Source organism: Hetaerina americana, unplaced genomic scaffold (assembly GCF_022747635.1).
Source record: "Hetaerina americana unplaced genomic scaffold, ioHetAmer1.1.p SCAF_12, whole genome shotgun sequence".
NCBI lineage: Eukaryota > Metazoa > Arthropoda > Insecta > Odonata > Calopterygidae > Hetaerina > Hetaerina americana.
In genome coordinates this window covers 12187038-12208116 of record NW_027286292.1, presented here as the reverse complement: position 1 = coordinate 12208116, position 21079 = coordinate 12187038, and the positions used below count along the sequence as shown (strand labels likewise).

Here is a 21079-nt window from a genome sequence, read left to right as displayed (position 1 = left end):
TTCACAATGGCAGTGGCAGTGTTAATGATTACTTCCTTAAGAGCAGTTCCTGGAACTCTAGGTCCACCTTTGTATGAAATTGATTGTCTAACCTCTTTTAACCCTATAAACTATATTCTGGCTGTAATATCAGGAAGATCAGACTCACCATCAGCCTCTTGTTGTATAGGCATTGACCATGATTTATTAAGAGGAAATCAAAATGTAATATCTAGCTACATGTTACCCCCATCATTGGTGTAAGTGAATTGAGCATGTCAACTTTAAGCAGCTTCCATTGATACAATTTTGGATTAGAATCAATGAAATTCATACCACATTGGGCATTGTTAGCATTTATTTATAGATTAAAATCTTGCAGGAAAAAATCATGTGAATGAAAAATTTATGATCCTTCTTTATTGAACTGGCCTTGTACAATTTTAAAATGATCAAGCTGTCTTTCAAGCCATTTTATGAACTTAAAGACACACCATGGCTCTGAAAAATTGACTTCAATGTTGGTCACACTGGGGTGCTACAAAATCGATTTCTATTGGTGTTAGAAGTATTAGTTTGACAGGTGGGCTATGAATCTGGAAGAAGAATCCATAATGAATAACAACTGTGGGGAAAAATGAATAATGGAATCCCAATTTCACTGACTTTTACTTAATATTTATTCAGATCTAAGGTCATTTTTTAGGCTCAAGCAAAACTCTATATAAAAAAATTTATTTATTACAAATTTGTTTTCTCAGCTTGGTGATTTACCTCTATTAAGAAACCAAATCCTGGTTCCTAGATGGATATTGATTTGAAAAAATATAAAATTCCACTGGTTGGCCAACTTGAGCAAGAAAAGTATTGATAAGAATCATTAGTTGCAAAATGACATTTTAACATACATGCATAAATGTTAAAATAAAGAAATTAATGGATTAAAATCTCATTTACTCTATCTCCCAAAAATGAAAATCATTTTTGTTGTATCAGCGATTGGCATAAGTGAGGTCCCATCTCTTCAGTAGATGGCAGCAAATCACCCACTTGCATTGCAGTTACATGGGAGCACATACTACAATCATTGATACTAGTACCTAAGGTAAGAATCCATTATTTTTGTTACCTAGGTACTACTATTGGGGCCGCTACCAACTCCTGGAGCCCATTTCCCAAGGTTACAAGCCTTCTGAATATGGTCTTATATAAAATAAAAACATTCAAATTTGCAAGTTATTAGAGAAAATTTATTCATTAATTATGCAGTAACACTCAAGATATCAGGAAGGTCAACTAGTGGCTTTTCTCTTGATCCTTGATTCCATGTCTGGAAATTGTTGAGATGAGCTGAGTAATTGGATAATTTGTGATGTTGGTCAACTTTTTTTACAATCACTCCTCAATCAGCTCGGTTACATTAGACAAGATGTATTTTGGAAAATTCAGTATGATAACTAGCTCCTACATTTGAACTCCCATTTTTAAATCACCGACTAAATGCACTTCCAGACTATAGTAGCTAATCATCCAAAAAGGCAATATAGATACATGAAAATGGAGGCACTCTAGAATGTCACATCTTAGAGGTACCTTTGCAAAAAAGAGAGAGAGAGACTAAAGGATGAGGGTGAGTGCATTTTTTCCTTAGTTTCACATATTCCAATATATATCCATCAGTTACTAAGATCTAATAAAATGCACTAGTTAGGTTCACCTTGTTGTGGCTTGGTATATTTGCAAAGGCCTTCTTGGACCCTGAGAAGATTTACTTGGAGGTTATGAATGGACTGCCCTGAAGGACAGTTCATGGTTAAATGGAAGTACCTTCTGAATTCCAGAATTGTAATGCAGAAAATAAATCTAATAATCCAGGGCATCAAAAATTCACATGTGACATGTGGATGTGTTACAGTGACTTGATCGATAATGAGGAGTGGTGGAGTGAATATATAGATAAACAGAGCACTTGCATCAATTGTCTCTGCAAATGGCCCCCTCATCCTTGGGTCATGGGTTGATGCAAGAGCCGCAACTAATGAGTTATATAATCACTGCTTGGCATTGCTAGTGATTAGACTCTCTCAGGTATTCTTGAGTTAAAGTTTTTGTGAAAAAAGGTAAGGGTTTTCACCTTATTTAGAAAGATACCTCATATGAGTAAAAGAAAAATATATTACAAGGATGGGAGGTTCTTAGAGATGTGAATGGGGAGAGATTAGAGGGGAAGAGAGATAGTTGGTTCATCACAAGAACAGCATAGATAACTAATCGCATCCCATTGTCTTTGAAGGATTTGGTTGTTGACACTGCTTTTGAGTGATGACTAGGTTATGTCCTGTTTCGGGCTCCTTGCCCGAATTTACTACCATTAGCAAAAATTACTAGAAAACAGTACAGATATTTTACTTTTCTTTGCATAACATGAAATTATGAAACCCCTTCCTTGATATTGCATTTCTGTGTTGCATGTTGCTTTATTTATATATTATTTTAATTATGCTCAAAAAATACCATTTATTCAGGTTTTTTCAAATTGTCAGACAGCATGTTTTCATTTCAGTTGCAAAATAATTACTGTATTATGGAAATGATTAATGCAGTTGTGGTACAGAGCAAGTTCTTTAATCATGAAATTCTCTTGATCATATACCACCTTGCTGTGTTACACTTCAAAATATTGACCAGAACAATTACGTGTCAGTCCTTGCCATGCCAACTGGTATCTTTCCTTTTGACTGTCTTATCTTGCTGTTAACCTCTTCAGGAGAAAATGGCTGAACTTTGCATAGGTTTTTTCCTTCCATTATAGGAATATTCTTAATAAAAGTTTTTCTCAGATAACCTTGGTAGTTATGCTGTATTTCATTTCATTAAATGGTCTTCTATCAATACCAACCAACTCTCTACACACTTGATATATGAAGTATTTCATGAGCATAATTCTCCTGCTTTTATTATGTAGGGTGTTGCATGCATGCAAGCATTGCATGTCTGCATAATGATTAGATGAAAAGTCGACTTGTGCCATGATTTGAAAGGCCAGTGGCTCAAAATAGCATAGGACATCCTCTGGTCACTCAGGTCAACTCCATATTTATTTTTATTTTACTGTTCCACCCACAATGGTTTGATCTTTGCTCTACATCATTTATCCAGCACTGTAAGCAATTCTCTACTGTGTCTTATGGATACTTGCCAGCACGTCAAAAGAAAATCCATGTTCCATCAGAAAAGCAACTCATTCAGTCTCAGTGATTTAGATTCATGCTGAACTCATAGAATACCTCTTCATCTTTCTATGACAAACCAACTTTGGATTCAAATTTTAGTTTTTGTGCAAAATAAGGTGAAGTTTAAAAAGTCCATGAAAAGTGTACAGTTTTCATTGGCAGAGGAATCCGATCAAATCACATCACTCAAGCTTCACTAACCGTAAAAAAATTTCATCCCATACTTTTTGGGCTTGTAAGGCATGTATGCAAAAAAGCTTACATGTACTCTGCAAGGACATCTAAGCGTTATTATTGTAATATTTTCACAGATTTTGTTTTGTATTTCTGTTGGAGTAACTTAATCAATTGTCTGACTTTGCAGAGAGGATCAAAACATGGTTCTCTTTCTCAAATGGTTTTTATCAGCAAAGTGTAAGTGTCACAGAATATGCTAAACCCTGTCTCTGCTTTGGATGCTTGGGCAGTAATTGCATGATGAGGCTGACTCATTGCACTAATTATTAGATAATGATGGACCACCTGTTTGTTTTGTTGTCTGTTTTCACTTTGTTTCCTCTGAATACTTTGCCTGGCATAAAGGTAGATATTTGTTCTTCCATTGTATGCATCAAATAAATATTTATAATGTGAAGAACAAAAATCAATTACTTCAGTAGATTCATCAAGTCTAACCTCATCCATTATACCAGTATCTCCATAAAATAAATGAACACTAGAATTGAAATTATTTTCAACTCAGACTAATATGTTTTTCTCACCCCACTCCTCTTTGTGGGTGTTTTCCTGCATGGGTTTTTACTAGGTGAGCAATGCTACACTCTCCCTAGCTTTTTCCACAAACCTCATTCTTTGCTTAGACTTTCCTTATTTTATTGTTTTCTCTATCTTCACTCTCATTTACTTTGAGTATGTGTGTCTGTGTAGGTATACCCTTAATTTTTATTTGTATATGTATGGGTGTATATGTGCATAATTATGTATGTTTGTGCATGTGTATGTATATGTGTATGTGTGTGTGTGTATATATATATATATATATATATAAATATATAGATATATATATAGATAGATAGATATATGTATATATATATATATATATAAATGGATGTATATACATGGATATATATAGGTGGGTCCCGGTAGTTCAGGGGGTAGAGTGTTGGACTGCTGACCAGAGGGGTCCGGGTTCGATTACCAGGCAAGGCACTCTGGGCACCCACAGCTCTGCACAGCTCAGGGCGTCACAACTCTGGGCATCCAAGCTATGTCCTTTTTCGGGTACCAGATCCTCCTATATATGTATTAGTATATACATAGATCTGCGATGCTTTATGCAACAAAGTGCCCCGATTCTTTGTCCATCCAAGGGCCCTGCCATTTGGCGGGATTTTGTGTTTGAATGTGTATTAGGCCAATGTGGCTCGCCTCTTCTTCTGGCTATGCGTGCCACAAAACGCACTGTTCCTATCCTTTATGATGTTGTATGATTGCTAAACTACCCACCTTTCCTCTTGTGTGTTGTCTATTTTTCCTTTGGTGCGGAAACAGCTCCTTAACGCCATCTCTTGGCCAAAGAATCGGGGCACTTCGTTGCATAAATCATCGCAGATCTCAGTGTAAATTACGTTACCTAAATAGCTCAAGTGGTTGAGAGCATCCGCCCGGCAAGTGGAAAGTCCCCGTCTAGGAAATATTTTTAAACTCGTGATTTGACTGATTCCGCCTTCCCCACCTCTATTGTGTTCGGCCTTTATATGTGTTCCTATCCCTTTTCCTTGTATCTATTTCTATGTGAATGAGTATATATATAAATATAAATATATATATATATATATTTATATATTATTATTATTATTAAGTAATCTACCGGTTAAGGTAGGTATTTGGATGGACACCGCTACCAAATAAATGTTTTGTGACTCCTAACAAAACTTAAAATCCAGCATCCTACTCTATATCAGACCCCTCTTCATCTCTGAGTACTTTCTTCTTCCCTTCCCGTCCAACATCCCTATCCTATTCCTTCCCTTTCCTCGTTTGCCTAACATTCTCCCCTCTATTACAGTCTTCAACATCCCACTGCCGGTCAATACCCCCTTCATCCACTTTTCCTGCCTCCGTGGGATTTCTCCCAACAACCGCTCTCGTCGCCCACCATACCAAGGCTTTAGACAACCCTTTCTTGATACTTTCCCATTTTTCTTCGATAGTACTTAGCTCTTTACCATGCTCCATGATTTCCTCTACCGCCTGTTTGTATTCCCTCATTTTCAAACCATTTAATGCTTCTACGTTCCATTTTCTAACCAGCTGCCCCTGCCTTATCTTTTTGAAACGGACGCTACATTTCGTAACAAGTAAATTGTGGTCAGAGTCCGCATCCGCTCCCGGGAAGCTGTGGGAATTTATCGCACTGTTCCTAAACATGTGTCTAACCAGGATAAAATCTAGCTAATACCTTTCTGAGTCACCTGGCATTTTCCATGTATACCTGCTTCTTTTGTGGTGTCTAAACCAAGTGTTGGTGATGACTAACCCCTGTCTCCCGCAGAACTCAACTGTTTTATCCCCGCGGTCATTCCTCGTGCCTAAACTGTAGTCCCCGACCTCATCATCATCTTTTCCTTCGCTTACCATCGCATTCCAATCCCCCATCGCTATCAAAAGTTTCCCTGCAGGAACACATGCGATTATGTCCTCTAACTGATCGTATATCCTATCAACCTCTTCTTCCTTATGGTTGCTCGGTGGCATGTATACCTGAATAATAACTACGTTCGTCGGTTCTGCTTTTATCTCTACTAGTAATAAGCTATCCGTTACCTGATCTATAGTATGTTGACTATGCTTCTTCCTACCTCTTCATTTAATACTATGGCGACCTCTCGTTGGCTCTCGTCCCCGCCGCTGTATATTATTCTATAATTATCACTCCAGTAATCCCCGCTATCCTTTCATCTCACCTCGCATAGACTTAAAATATTTCCCCTTTCCATCTCTCCCTTAACATTCTCCAATTTCCCTGTCCTCATCATTGTCATAACATTCCACGTTCCTATTCTAACTAATTTGGTCTTCTTCTCCTGCGTCTTCTGTCCTGTTGTTATATATATGTATATGTATATATGTATATGTATATTATGTATGTATTAATTTTTTTATATATATATTATGTATATGTAAATATATATATATATATATATATATATATTTATTAACGCTCGAAAAAGCATATAGCTTGGGTGGAGCTGCCGGTGCCCAGGGTGCCTTGCCTGGAATCGAACCCGGGCCCCTCTGGTCAGCAGTCCAACACTACCCCCTGAACTACCGCGACCCACTTATATGTATTAATATATATATCCATATATATTTATATGGATGTATGTATATATATGTATATATATATGTGTATATACATATATATATATACACATATATATATATATATATATATACATATATATATATGTATATATATATATCCCTCCCCGGACTACAACCTTGACGTGGTGGAAGGGCTTGTGCGTTCCGATGACCCCTAGAGCTGTACTGGCGGGAGTAATAATAATTGCTCCTGGTAGGGTCACCCATGCCAGATAGGTCGAAGGTTAGGAGCCAGACGAAAGGTAGTCCACGCAGTGTCTGTTCCTCAGTGAGGCGGCTGCAATGGCGTCTGACCCCAGTGGGGCGGCCAGTAAGTGATGGTGTCACGTTAAAAACACTATTGAGGAAGGCAACGGGAAACCACCTCAATTATCATTCCCTAGAAAAATATGATGGACAATAGAGATATTTTGAGTCCTGGCAACCACGGGGCTCGGCCCAATCGGCAGTGTGTCGTGCCCGGCAGCGGGGGAGGCAAGGCTTCCGCGGTCGTCATCCCACGAAACCCTTGCAAGGGAAAACCAGCAGCAGCAGGACAGAAGACGCAGGAGAAGAAGACAAAATTAGTTAGAATAGGAACGTGGAATGTTAGGACAATGATGAGGACAGGGAAATTGGAGAATGTTAAGCGAGAGATGGAAAGGTGAAATATAGATATTTTAGGTCTATGCGAGGTGAGATGGAAAGATAGCGGGGATTACTGGAGTGATAAGTATAGAATAATATACAGCGGTGGGGACGAGAGCCAACGAGGGGTTGCCATAGTATTAAATGAAGAGGTAGGAAGAAGCGTAGTCAACATAGAGCAGGTAACGGATAGAATACTACTAGTGGAGATAAAAGCAGAACCAACGAACTTAGTTATTATTCAGGTATACATGCCACCGAGCAACCATAAGGAAGAAGAGGTCGATAAGATATACGATCAGTTAGAGGACATGATCGCGTGTGTTCCAGCAGGGAAACATTTGATAGTGATGGGGGACATGAATGCGACGGTAGGCGAAGGAAGAGATGGTAATGAGGTGGGCGACTACGGTTTAGGCACGAGGAATGACCGCGGGGAGAAAGCAGTTGAGTTCTGCAGGAGACAGGGGTTAGTCATCACCAACACTTGGTTTAGACACCACAAAAGACGCAGGTATACATGGAAAATGCCAGGTGACTCAGGAAGATATCAGCTAGATTATATCCTGGTTAGACACAGGTTTAGGAATAGTGTGATAAATTCCCACAGCTTTCCGGGAGCGGATGCGGACTCAGACCACAATTTAGTTGTTATGAAATGTAGCGTACGTTTCAAAAAGATAAGGCAGGGGCGGCGAGTTAGAAAATGGAATGTAGAAGCATTAAATGGGTTGAAAAGGAAGGAATACAAACAGGCGGTAGAGAAAATAATGGAGGATGGTAAAGGGCTTATTACTATCGAAGAAAAATGGGAAATGATCAAAAAAGGGTTGTCTAAAGCCGCAAAAGACACTATTGGAACCGTTAACGCTAAAAGGACTAGGAAACCATGGATCATGGATGAGATGATTACAAAGATGGATGAGCGGCGAAAATGGAAGAATATAAATACAGAATTAGGCAAAATGAAGTACAAAGAATTGAACAATAAATTGAGGCGGGCAACAAATAAGGCAAAAGACGCATGGTGGAAGACGCAGTGCGAGGATATGGAAAGTCTCCAGAGGAAGGGCGAAATCGGTGCGCTGTACAGCAAAGTTAAATCGTTATCGGGAAGTAAGAAAGGAAGAGCTATGCTAATAGTTAGAGATAAAGCAAGTAAGGTAATAGTTGACGCAGGAAAGATCCAAGAGAGATGGAAGGAGTATATAGAAGAACTGTATAGTAAAGAACTCAGACCAACACAGTTAGACATTGAAAAAGAAAATGACGTAGAGGAAGACAGCTTAGGTCCAGGCATACTAGACAATGAGATAGAAAGGGCATTAAGGGAGATGAAACTAAATAAGGCCGTGCGGGTAGATAACATTCCCGTGGAACTTTTAAAATGCTTAGGAAAATGTGGGAGGAAGAGACTATATGGGCTGATCCGTAGCATTTATGAGGAGGGAATCTGGCCGGAAGACTTTGTGAGAGGAGTTTTAGTTCCGATTCCGAAAAAGGTAAAGGCCACGTCATGTGAGGACTATAGGACAATTAGTTTGATATCCCACGCAGCTAAAGTTGTTCTCAGGATCATAAACAAATGGATAGAGAGTAGGGCAAATGATTACTTAGGGGATGATCAGTTTGGGTTTAGGAAGGGGAGAGGTACGCGTGATGCCATTGCAGAAATGAGATTATTAATCGAGAGGAATATAGAACACAACCAGGAGGTATTTGCCTGTTTCGTAGATTTCGAAAAAGCGTTTGATAGAGTGAATTGGGAAAAACTAATGAGTATTCTGCAGAAAATAGGAATAGATTGGAGGGAAAGGAGGCTAATCCGCAACCTGTACATGTCTCAGACTGCTCAGGTGCGGGTGGGAAACGGGGAGTCAGGATGGGCAGTGTTAGGAAGGGGTGTAAGGCAGGGTTGCCCATTATCACCGTTGCTGTTCAACCTGTATGCAGAGGAAATGATCAAAGAGGCATGGGAAGAACTCGAGGTAGGAATGAAAGTGGGCGGGGGATTCGTAAAATCAGTTAGGTTTGCTGATGACCAAGCTTTAGTTTGTCAGTCAGCCAAGGGGCTGCAAGCATTGCTTAGTGAATTGGAAATTCAGTGCGACAGGTATGGGATGAGAATCAACATTAATAAAACAAAGGTTATGCGATTTTCTAGAAAGAAAAAGGCTAATCTTAACATTAAAGTAAGAGGGCAAAAACTAGAGCAGGTAGAACAGTTTACGTATCTCGGTAATGTTTTGGACCAACACGGTCAAAGTAGTAGGGACGTAAGGAGAAGAATTGCGCTAGGCAAAGAGGCTTTCACGAGGAGGAGGGAGTTGATGACGGGGACTTTGAGTAAGGATGTTAAGAAAAGACTCGTAAAAACTTTGATATGGAGCGTAGCTATGTACGGCGCGGAAACGTGGTCATTGAAGCAGGAGGATAGACGTAGACTGGAGGCTTTTGAAATGTGGGTGTGGAGAAGAATGGAAAAGGTGAAATGGACAGAGAAGAAAACAAATGAGGAAGTACTTGGTATGGTGGGCGAAGAGAGGGGTTTGTTGGGAGCAATCCTATGGAGGCAGGAAAAGTGGATGAAGGGGGTGTTGACCGGCAGTGGGATGTTGAAGACTGTGATAGAGGGTAGAATGTTGGGCAAAAGAGGAAAGGGAAGGAACAGGATAGGGATGTTGGACGGGATGAAGGGAGGAAGAAAGTACTCAGAGATGAAGAGGGACCTGGTGTAGAGTAGAATTTAGGGTTGTGTTTTGTTAGTAGTCACAAAATATTTGTTTGGTAGTTGTGTCCATCAAAAAAACCTACCTTAACCGGTAGATTACCTTAAAAAATATATATATATACACCGAATTTGCAACACCACAGCCACTTTGACCCAATATAGAAATATATATATATTTCTATATTGGGTGTTACTGTGTATTGTACTATTTGGCACTTCCGTGTTACATCTACGAAAACTTATATATATATATATATATATATATATACACACACACACATATATATATATATATATATATATATATATATATATATATATATATATATATATATATATATATATATATATATATATATATATATCCATATAAATATATATGTATATATGTTTTCGTAGATGTAACACGGAAGTGCCGAATAGTACAATACACAGTAACACACAATATAGAAACAAAAAGAAAAGAGAAGAACACTCACACGTATTTTCTTCATATTTCGACGGAAACAATGCGTCTTCATCTGAAGATATAGAAGTATATATTCATGAGAAAGTCATAAATCATGTTAGTTATACCAATTATAACTCAAGAACGGCTGAACCGATTTTCATGATGTTCGGTTTTTTCGATGCGACTTATTCAAGAATAGCAGAATAACCATTGAAATATCGTAAAAGTATCGTATTGTAAAAATGTCCTAAACAGTTTGGATTCACCATGTTTTAAGCTAAGATACTTTTTTTCAAGTTTATGGATGATACCCATTCTCAGAGTTATAAAAGTATGAAAAAAAGAACTGTTAAAGAATTAAATTATGCAATATATGAATGATACAAATGATCAAAAGTTTTTGCTGAAGCTATCGGCACTAGAATGCCTTACTTATCACGCAAATAAAGGGGAACTCCAGTGTTGCATGCGTGCATTGCTTGCTTGAACAACAATTGCTCACCAGTCCATCAGTTATGCATATTTGTGTCACTGACGCTCAATCTGATGACAGGTTTTCTCTATTAATTAGTGTGTTGTGTTGGTGAATATATATAAGTAAATTCATTTAATTATTGGCTGTTCGCTTCTTAAATCCTTTTTGTTTGCAGGGATTACTTCTTGATGAATATGGAGGACGAGATTTGGCATCTCTGGAGCTTATGTCCAATCCCATTCCCGTAACTGTAATAGATCTCACTGTTGGAGATTCTTTTGGTGCCGTGAAGCAAACATCAAATTTCCATTCATATTTAGTGAATCAACAGGAAATGTATAGAAATGAATACAGATTTCTAAACCAGGGAAACGGTTCTTCTTTGGATCATGAGTATGTGCATAATTAATGATTTTACTTACCTTTTGTGACTGTATCTGTATGTCCTATGTAAAAAGACTTTTATAAAACAGGAGTGTGATGCAAAATGTCCGTGAGACAGGAAGACTCGTGAATGATGCTATTCGAGACTTGGAGTTTCTTCCTGTAGTTTACTGGGAAACCTACATAAAAACATTTAGACGGAGATTGAACTGCCTGGCACTATCTTTGCTGAGTCTGGTGAGTTGGATGAGGTGAGTTAAGCCAATTATCACTTTTTATTCTTTAGAGATGGTAGCAGAAGTGGCTGAAGAGTGTGTCCTTGTCCTGTCTGAAAGTCTGAAGTTATTTGTTAACAATGATTTAAGTAGCAGTGAGTGATTAGGTTGAAATACTGTGACAGCACATTGTGCACATTCAAATGCATGGGTGGTGAAGAGTAAACTTTGCAGTGGATTGATCAAGTAAATTTTTTCTTGAAATTTTATGCAATTTCTGTTTAATGATTGAGATGTTTGCCCTAATCTGTAATCTTTGGAGGGAGGTAGGGTCATTAGAAAGTGAAAAAAGAGAAAGAAAGGGGGTGAAATACACAATCATAGACATCAATCGCTCGCAGTCTCCCGCTTGGGTTTGTGGAATGCAAGTAGCCTTTGTCAGTCACATTCTTACACTGGGGCCAAGTTTTTTGGGAACTGCTATGTCAGTGACCTGCCAATTGTGTGTAAATAAGCAAAAAAGGAAGGAGACAAGTGATAAAAAAGTCAACCACTCCCATGCACGTTTGTATAGCACAGTGAGCATCGTGAGTCAAAATCACACATGTAAGGTTTATGAGGAGAAACTCCTATTCCAGAGGCAGCCCCATTGGTTGTACTGAAATTAATAAGATGAAGCAGATAAGCGAAGGACCCCCATAGATTTTCTCACACATTTGCATTAGAAATCACGTTTAAACGAGCCAAATGTACAAGGAGAATATTCAGGGACTAGTCACCCTCCGATTATTCCCTGTGTTGTACCTAAATGCAAATGAACACACCCAAGGAAGGAAAGTGTCTAAAAAACCTGACACCTGGTGTTTATTTTTCTCAGTAGGCCTCTTCAGAGAGGATTCATTACTTCCTCTTTTTTGAAAGTTGAACCAACCTCAATTCTCAGATCTGATCATATTCCTACGGAGAGAATATTAAGGGGTTTTTTTATAGTGAATATTTTAGAGGCATGAGAAGGGCTTGAAGCAGGAATGAAAGTAGATTGGTAACTCATTAAATCAGGTAAATTTTTGGTTGATGAAAATTTAGTTGGCCAGTCAGCCTAAGGATTGCAATCATTATTCAGCACATAAAAGAATCAATGTTATAAGAATTTGGATGAGAATTAATAATAAAAAATGAAGGTAATAGGATTATCAAGAAACAAGAAGGCTAGGATAAACATTAAACTTGAGGGACAGAAGGTAAAACAGTTAACCTCTTAAGGAGTTTGTCAAAGTAGTATGGACATTAAAATAAAGAATAGCATTAGGCAAATAAGCATATGTAAATAGACAGAAGTTGGTGACAGACAACGTAAGTAAAGTTATAAAGAAAAGATTAGTTGACAATTTAATACTGACATAGTTTTGCGTGACTCAGAAACCTGGTTGACTAGGCTACATGTTCAGCATAATTTTGGAGACTTTTGAGACATGATAGTGGAAATAATAAAATCGGCAGAGAGTATTGAATGTTAGGCATGGTAGAAGAAGAGATAAGAATATTTATCGTCTGGAGGAATATAAGAATTCCCAAGGAACATGATGGACTTAGAATATAGGAACTTTGGATGAACATGAAGTCTTTACACTTGAGTCATAGACTAACAATGTTTTTGAGCATCATTATGAATATTGTGTACTTTTATCATATATATATATATATATTACAATTTACTTTTATAATTGATAACAGTATATACTACTCGATCCAATAAATATGCAAACTGAGACCATAAAAACTTTATTTTGCAAAATTTAGTCTACATCGATTCTGTCCCCTTCAAAGTACTCCTGATTCGTTGCTATGCACTTATTTCATCTTCCTTTCCGCTCTTTATAGCACCCTTGGAAGTCCTCAGCAGTTGGACCTATTTGTTTCCTCGTCGTTTCTTGCTTTATTGTGTCGACATCTTCCCAGTAATGTCTCCTCATCACATTTTTACATTTTGGGAATAGGAATAAGTTGCAGGGGGCGAGATCTTGCAAATGAAGAGGATGGTCAAGGATGGTGATTGAATTTTTCACCAGAAACTGGCGAACAATCATTGCTGAATGTGCAGATACATTGTTGTGGTGAAGAATCCATCCATTATGTACGGTTAAAATAGTGTGCACTGTTGATTTTCCTAATTCAGTTCATCAGCTATCATTCGGACAGTTTTTTGACCATCAGTCGGCCACCTTTAAAAGGCTTAATCCTCATGAAAATTGATCATTTCTTCAGAGCGTCTTCACCATAAGCTGTCAGCATTTCAGTAATTTCGTGATGACTTTTACCGCATTTCACCAGAAAACTTGATGTTGATTTGTGATTTCATCAATTTCCGTTTTCGACAAACAGTAAAAAATGTGCCGCAGAATCTAGCATAACTGACTACATTTGCACAGCTCAACAATCTGCCAAGCAAGCACAGGGCTATAGACCGCATCATGTCTGCCAGATTGCACCAGTTCATGCGTTTATTGCACAGACCACATATTAGACAATATATAATTGTGAAATTTAAAGTAACTAAAGGCACATACAAGGAGAAGGTTCATGATTGATCAAATGTACAATTAAGCCATTGATATAGAAACCTGAGGATCAAAAGTATTTAAAGTTATTGCCAAATTAATGATCATCAGGCTAAGAATTAATCCACATGCTGATCTTATATTTGAAGGGGGTGAGATTTTTCATGCATTTTGTCCTCAGTAAGTGTCTCATAATTTACATGAGATCATGCAAAAAAGATTGATCATGGACTTTTGTATAGTGAGTATAAATGTACAGCTTCTTTGTTTAATGGGTTAACCTTTTCTCTCCTTCAGTAATAATATTATATTTCCTACAGATATGAAGGTGCTTCGTTTATCCTCCTATCTCCATTTTTCCTTCTCCTCCTCTTCTCCATCTGAAGTGACACTACTTCCCCATATACATTGGAGGAGAAGCCTTGAAGAAATGGGACAGGTTGACTTTTTACACTGATGGCACCCTCCAGTGCTGGCTGAGAGGAGGTATTTGGTGCAGTTTGCAAATATGTATGGAAACCCATTTTCATCGTAGGAACATATTCACTACCAATCTTTCAAATTTTTATGTCAAACAACAAAAGACCCTCTCCCCATATACTACAACCTTAATGCGGTGGAAGGGCTTACATGTTCTAATGACCCTTTGGGCTATGCTGGTGGCATTAATAATTGCTCCTTGAAGGGTTGCCCTTATTAGATAAGTCAAAGGGTAGGAAGCTAGATAAAATTCCGCCCAGTGTCTGTTCCTCAATGAGATGGCAACAAATGCATCTGACGGATGGCGTGGCCATTTCAGTGATGTTGTCAGATTAAAAACTATTTAGGATAACAATAGGACCCACCTCAATTATTTTTCCTAAGAACATATGATGGACCCAAACGAAAGTAATGAGTCATGGAAACTAGGAGACTCAACCCACAGGGCTGAGTGTCTTGCCCAGCAGGGGAGGATTGGAGGCAGGCAAAATGAAGAAGAGGAACCCCAAGAGAATAGGGCCTTGGAATTAACGGATGAAGTTGAGTACAGTAAAATTGCATAATATCAAGTAAGCAAAATATTGAGGAATAGAAAGAGAAAATAAAAACATGTTAAGCCTGTGGGTGGCGGGTTAGGAGAATAGCGGGGTTATTGGAGTGATATTTTCAGAATAATGCATAGCAGAGGTAAAGTGAGTCAGCTTAGTGTAGCCTTAGTACTTAATGAAAACTGGGGAGAAGTGTGATGAACAAGGATTGGTTAAGTACCAGAATCTTATTAGTAGAATTAAGAGTGGACCTGCTCATTCTGGAGGTAATCCAGGTGTACATGCTAACAATCAGCTACAAGGAGAAAGAAGTTGGCATTGTATGTGATCAACCAGACTAAAGTGATGGCATAGACATCTGGAAGAAAACTCTAGACAGTAATGGGAGATTGGCATTTAGTTGTAGGAGAAGTGAGAGGCAGTTGTAGGAAGAGTGAGGTAAGAGAGTATGGTTCAGGAAAATAGAATTACCACAGGAAAAAAACATAAGTTTTGCTGGAGAGATTGCTTAAATTTGTTGTATCAGGCATAATTTTGTGGAATTTGCTCCGCATATTGAAATCAAAGAAGCAACTGTATAATTCCACACACTTTATTTAAAACACAACCATGGTTTTGATGTTGGACATCATCATCAGGTAGTTCCTACAGAAGACAACTTTGTATAAATACCTTCAGAGCGGGGAGGAGGGGAGGGTTGGTCAGAGTGGTAAGGAAGGGTAGAGGGGTAAAAAGAAGGTTATAGGTTTGGATGTAGATGGGAGGGAAAGGAAAGGGAAGTATAGTCTGCTGTGTCAATTGTTGGCTGTTGATGAGGGTTTGTTTGGGACAAGGATACCCCCTGTGGGGAGCGCACTAAATGAAAGTGTGGTAGATCTAGGAGGGGGGAGTGGGACAGAAAATGTTGTTTGCAAGTTCATCCTTGCATATTCAGGGTTGTAACTGATAGATAACTCAAATATAACTAACACCTGACATCATCATCACATTAGACATTGTACACGTGTAAAATGCTGGGAGATATAAATTAATTATATTATATTTTAGGAATAATGCAATGAAGTCACACATTGCTCCCTGGGAGCAGATGTGGTGATGGATCACAATTTGTTTCTAATGAAGTATAATGTTAAATTAAGGACTTTAGAAATAGGAAGGAGTAGAAGAAAATAGCATTATAAAATAATTAATTTATGCAAAGAAAATAGGCAGGAGGTAGTTCATAAAATTCTAAGCATGGGTAAGACGATGGGTATTCAAGAAGAAGGATAGAAATATGTTAAAAAAGGGATAAATAAAGTCTACGAAATGAGAAATTATGAAAAGGAAAAAGATGAGGAGGCCACAGGTGAGAGAGTATATTATTGTGAATAGGTGAACACAATATGATGGAATGCAGTCGATGATTTTGAACAAGATTTAGATTTTGAAGGCTGATGGAATAGAATTTTAGCGTAAGATGAAAATAAAATGTGAAACAATAATCTGAAGGGAGTAATTGATAAGACAAAAGTAGTATTTTAGAAAGAGCTGTGTAAGGATATGGAGAGTAGACAGGCTGGGTGAAATGGGCAAATGATAAAGAAAGGGCAAAAAACTATAATGAATAATAAAAGGAATGCCCATGTACAGCAATAAAGATACAATGTTTATAATATTAATTAAAGCTGGAGAGGTTTTGACCAGATGGAAAGAATTCATGGAGGAACTATTTTCCAGGGATAATAGAGTCGTAATTTTGCATATTGAAAGGGAATATGGTAGCAATAAACATGGTTTAGGATCAGGAATACTGTATGTATGCATTATATGAATGGCATTTAAGGAAATTAAATGGAAAATGTTGTTGGGATAAATAATAATGCTACAGAATTAGTCAAAGTGTTTGAGAAAATGGGAAAGGTTTTTATGAACTCATTACAGCATTCAAGGAGGAGTTTTGCTGGGAGACTTGGTTAGGAGAGTGTTGATACTATCCAAAAAAAGTTAAAAGAAGGAATTGTCCTTAGGATCATCAACAAAATTACCTAAGAAAAGGTCAATTTGTATTTTGAAAGGGGATGGGTATGCATGAGGCCAGCAGTGATGAGGTCACTAGAAGAAAGGAATTTAGAGTATAATCAGGTTTTATTAATATTTGTTGTTAATTTTGAAATCCAGTTCAGTTCAGTCAGAGTGAATTGGGCACAATTATTCAATGTGTTGTGAAAAGGGAGTACACCAGGGGATAGATAACTTATCTGGAACCTGTATATGTCAAAGAATGCACAAGTGCAGGTATGAATTGGAGGATCAGGGTGGGCAGTACTGGGCAGATGAGTAGGATAGGGATGTCCATTGACTCCTGTAACATTTAGAATGTGTGTGGATGGCTGGAGGGAGGAGTAAAAGGAATCTCAATGGGGATCTCAATGAATCAGATAGATATGGAGGTGAAATGGTAAATAGCAGGTTATTGAGGGTTGCAATCATTGCTTAGCATATCACAGAATCAGTACCATAGATATGGGATGAGCTGTTATCATAAAAGTGAAGGTAACGAGATTCATTAGTAAGAGGAAGGGGAAGTAGATAATGTTAAAGTGTGTAAAAGTATCTAGAACAGATAATGCAGTTCACCTAAATTGGAAGTGTTTTAGAATAAGATGTGAGAAGCAGTAAGGATAGTAGGAGAATTTTATTTTAAGTTTTGGCTATGAGAGAAATGAAGGTAATAAAATACTTGGGAAGGAAAAATATTGATGAAGTTCTCGGCATGGTGTTGGAAGAGAGACGATTGTTGGGATAGATTCAATGAAGGCGGAATATGCATGAGATAAACGGGCAATAGGATGATTAAGACTGTTATGCATGAGAAATGTTGGGAATTTGAGGTAAGAGGAAGAAAAGAATTGGTACTTTGGTGGAATTAAGGTAGGTAGAAAGTATGCAGAGTTAAATGATGGGTTGTGGTATTATGTAGCATGAGTTTTAAGAATAAGTTGCATCATGTTAGTCAGGGCCTCTAATTGCAGTATTGTGGAGTGCCATTGTTCATCAAAAGGCTACCCTAACCTGCCATAGTCGGGAGACCACTGCTTTAAAAATGATTCCAAAAAAGTTTTTATCCAAAATTGAAATTTTTGAACAGATTTTTTTCACCTCAAGAAGAAAACCATTGAAATGGCATAACCCGCGCAATTTTAGTCACTCGATAAGTAATGGCTGGTCTGATCGATACAGAAAGAATCTGGATAAATGTGAATTGAGTTGGCTTATATAATGCGACAAAATTTTGGAAAATCTATTTAGGTTGTATTTCAACTACTTCGGTTAGAGAACTGGGTTTTTGGGTTGCCAATTTTCCTTGTTTTCCACTCATTATGTTTCAAATGGCATTCTCTTAAATAAAACTCAAATCTATTTGCTTTTTAAATTTAAATTTCATGAATGATTTTTTCATTGATTATATCAAATATTTAGTTCCTTTCGCTGATTAATATGGCATCAAAAATGAGTTTCATTGTGAATGCATAAGTAGACATTGACTGACAAACTGCTATTTGTTCTGTTGTTTACAGTTACTTGTTTCCTTTTGCATAGTTTAAGGACATATATTGGCCTATTTTTCTGAACCTGCCTGGAGGAAATACATATCTGTAAATTTCCCCATATTATTCTGACCCTTCAGCAATAAAAATCATGTAGTAAACTGGGTGGTGGGAATCAAAGAAAACATCTCTGACATTTATTAAGAATTCACTGTCCATGTTAGGTCTCTTGTAATTGCCTAAAGTTCTAATTCTAAAGGGAGAGGGTTTTGATTTATAACTTACAATTTGTGCACTAATATTAATAATCTATAAACAGGGTCATCAGCCTTAAGGTCAGTTTGGTGGGTAGAATATACCCCATACTAAGCTTGATGGTACATGAAATTCACACATCAGCGCAGCCAAATGGCAGTGCTGCCTAATGGCAGCGGTGGCCATTAGTCCAATGCTGCCTACCAGCATTGGACTAATGTCCAGAAGACCCAGGTTTGATTCATGATCACACCTCTAATGCACCCTCAGCTCTAGCTGAAGCTTTGTGATTTTTTGGTTGTCAGATCTTCCTGGAAAACAACGGGGGCACAAGGAAATGAACTGGCCCCCTATCCAGAAGTGTGAATTTCACCTGTCATCAAGCTCAGTATTAGGTGAACTCTACTATATGAACCCTACCAAGCTGACCTTCGGGTTGATTACTAGGTTTATGGTTTTTTAATAATCCCCCTTCCTACAAATTCAATTGCAAATTCTGAGTGACTGCTTCTATCATACACATTTCTTATAGATTATTTTAAAACTCAATGGAAGAGAGAGAAGTATGTAAATAATTGGTAAATGTCAATATTGGTGTAAGTAAAAGAAGTTTGCATTAGTGTCAATGGGGATGGTATGAGTGTAGGAAATGGTTTCCCAGCTGAAAGCCACATTTGAACTATGGCAACAAAGAAGCATAATGAAAACTAACAAACAAACCATATAGTTAGAGGCTTACCTATATGATTTGTTTCCACAAAGTTACTTTGTGGAAACTAAACATATTGGAGAGAAATGATATTTTACAGTGTCAAAAACTGGGTTGTTTGAATAAAAATATTATAGTGGAAATCACCAGGGTTAAATATCGTTTCTTTCCAAAAGTAACGATATTTGTTGCAATAGGATTTTTCAAGGGCAGTGAGTATTTCAGTCACATTAAATACATTTTTAGGCTTTGTATTACTTTAAAAATTAGTAATGACTTTTGTCATAACTTATATTTCAGCCGAAGGTGAAAATTATTTCAAAAATAAAAAAGTATTGCACAATTGTCCTGGTGAGTTTTGAAAAATCATTTGAGGAAAATCTTAAGTTGTCATATGGCAAGTAAGGTGCCCTCATTCTTTCAGGATGCAATTTGTGACAAATGATTGCAGAATAAGTATGGCTCGCTTGGTTTTGAAGGAGATATGTTGAGGTAAACAGTTCAAATTCTGTTAATATATTGTTTATTTCTTTTAACTTCAGGAACACTGGAAATCAAGGTGGTCTGATAAAATTTCCGGGGGAAAGTAGAGGGGGCATTACATTGGCAAAATATTTGAAGAATACATTGAGGCTAGATGATGCCGACTTTTTGGTTGTTTTGTCTGCTGCAGAAAAACTGAAACCAGGAATATATATTTATGTTTTGGAAAGAAACAACCCTTGAGGACTCTATTAAAAATGATGGCAACATGTTTGATTCAACTGTTCCCTTTGCTCTATATATTTTAAGGATTAATTCCAAAAGTGTCCTCACTTACCTGTTAATGTCTTCATAACTTTTCTGATACAATTGAAAGTATGTGAAAGCGTTTATTTTTTACTGGATTTCCCCTTTGTGTTGTTGTTAAGCCTGTGCTATTGTGGATCTTGTGCTGCAATAATAATCAAATAATATTTATTATGGAAAAATGTTTTAAATACTCCATTTAATGATTTATGAAATATGTTATGCCAATAAATAAAAGATAAACCCAGTTAGAGATGTCACTCAGAACTGCCATATTTCCAAGCTGAATCGTGTGAAGTTGTATAGCAGGAGTACCAACAAGTTCGTGGTACCAACACTGTCAATGGTCTGCTAGTGAAGGTAAGTTTAGATAGATCCAGGTATTAAGTATAACTGCACATCCTAGTCATGCCTAATATGGGGCCAAATAAATACCCTAATGCCTTACATGATATCACATACTTCCTGCCTCATTCACCCAACATTCTTCTCCTCATCACTGTTTTCAAAATCCCATTTCCCCTCAATTGGTCCCGAGTCCATGTTTCATTTTGTCATTGATCTTTTCCAAGAACCTCTCCACCTTAAACAGGCATAGAAAGTTACTAATTTTCTGTCAATCTATTTCCTTTTTCCATCTTCCTCCAGGGCTCAAGGCATAAGAGCCACACTTATCTATCCATTTCATCAACCTTGTTTGTGACCAGTTCTATAGTACTTTCTTTATA

The 21079-nt window shown here is 37.5% G+C and overlaps 1 protein-coding gene across 4 annotated transcripts in view; it reads left to right on the top strand.

Annotated features, from left to right (window-relative positions):
* LOC139685867 (guanine nucleotide exchange factor C9orf72-like) overlaps window positions 1-20589 on the top strand; it is a 36123-nt gene extending 15534 nt beyond the window's left edge. For 2 of the 4 annotated variants that reach the window (XM_071582987.1, XM_071582986.1), the window contains 3 exons: window positions 11059-11276; window positions 11357-11518; window positions 20105-20589. In XM_071582987.1, the coding sequence (XP_071439088.1) occupies window positions 11059-11276; window positions 11357-11518; window positions 20105-20288 (564 nt within the window). In that variant the 3' untranslated portion in view covers window positions 20289-20589. Of the gene's footprint in view, window positions 1-11058; window positions 11277-11356; window positions 11519-20104 lie in introns of those variants that run through there. The other 2 variants (XM_071582988.1, XM_071582989.1) reach the window with 2 other exon arrangements.
* Window positions 20590-21079: the final 490 nt, after the last annotated feature.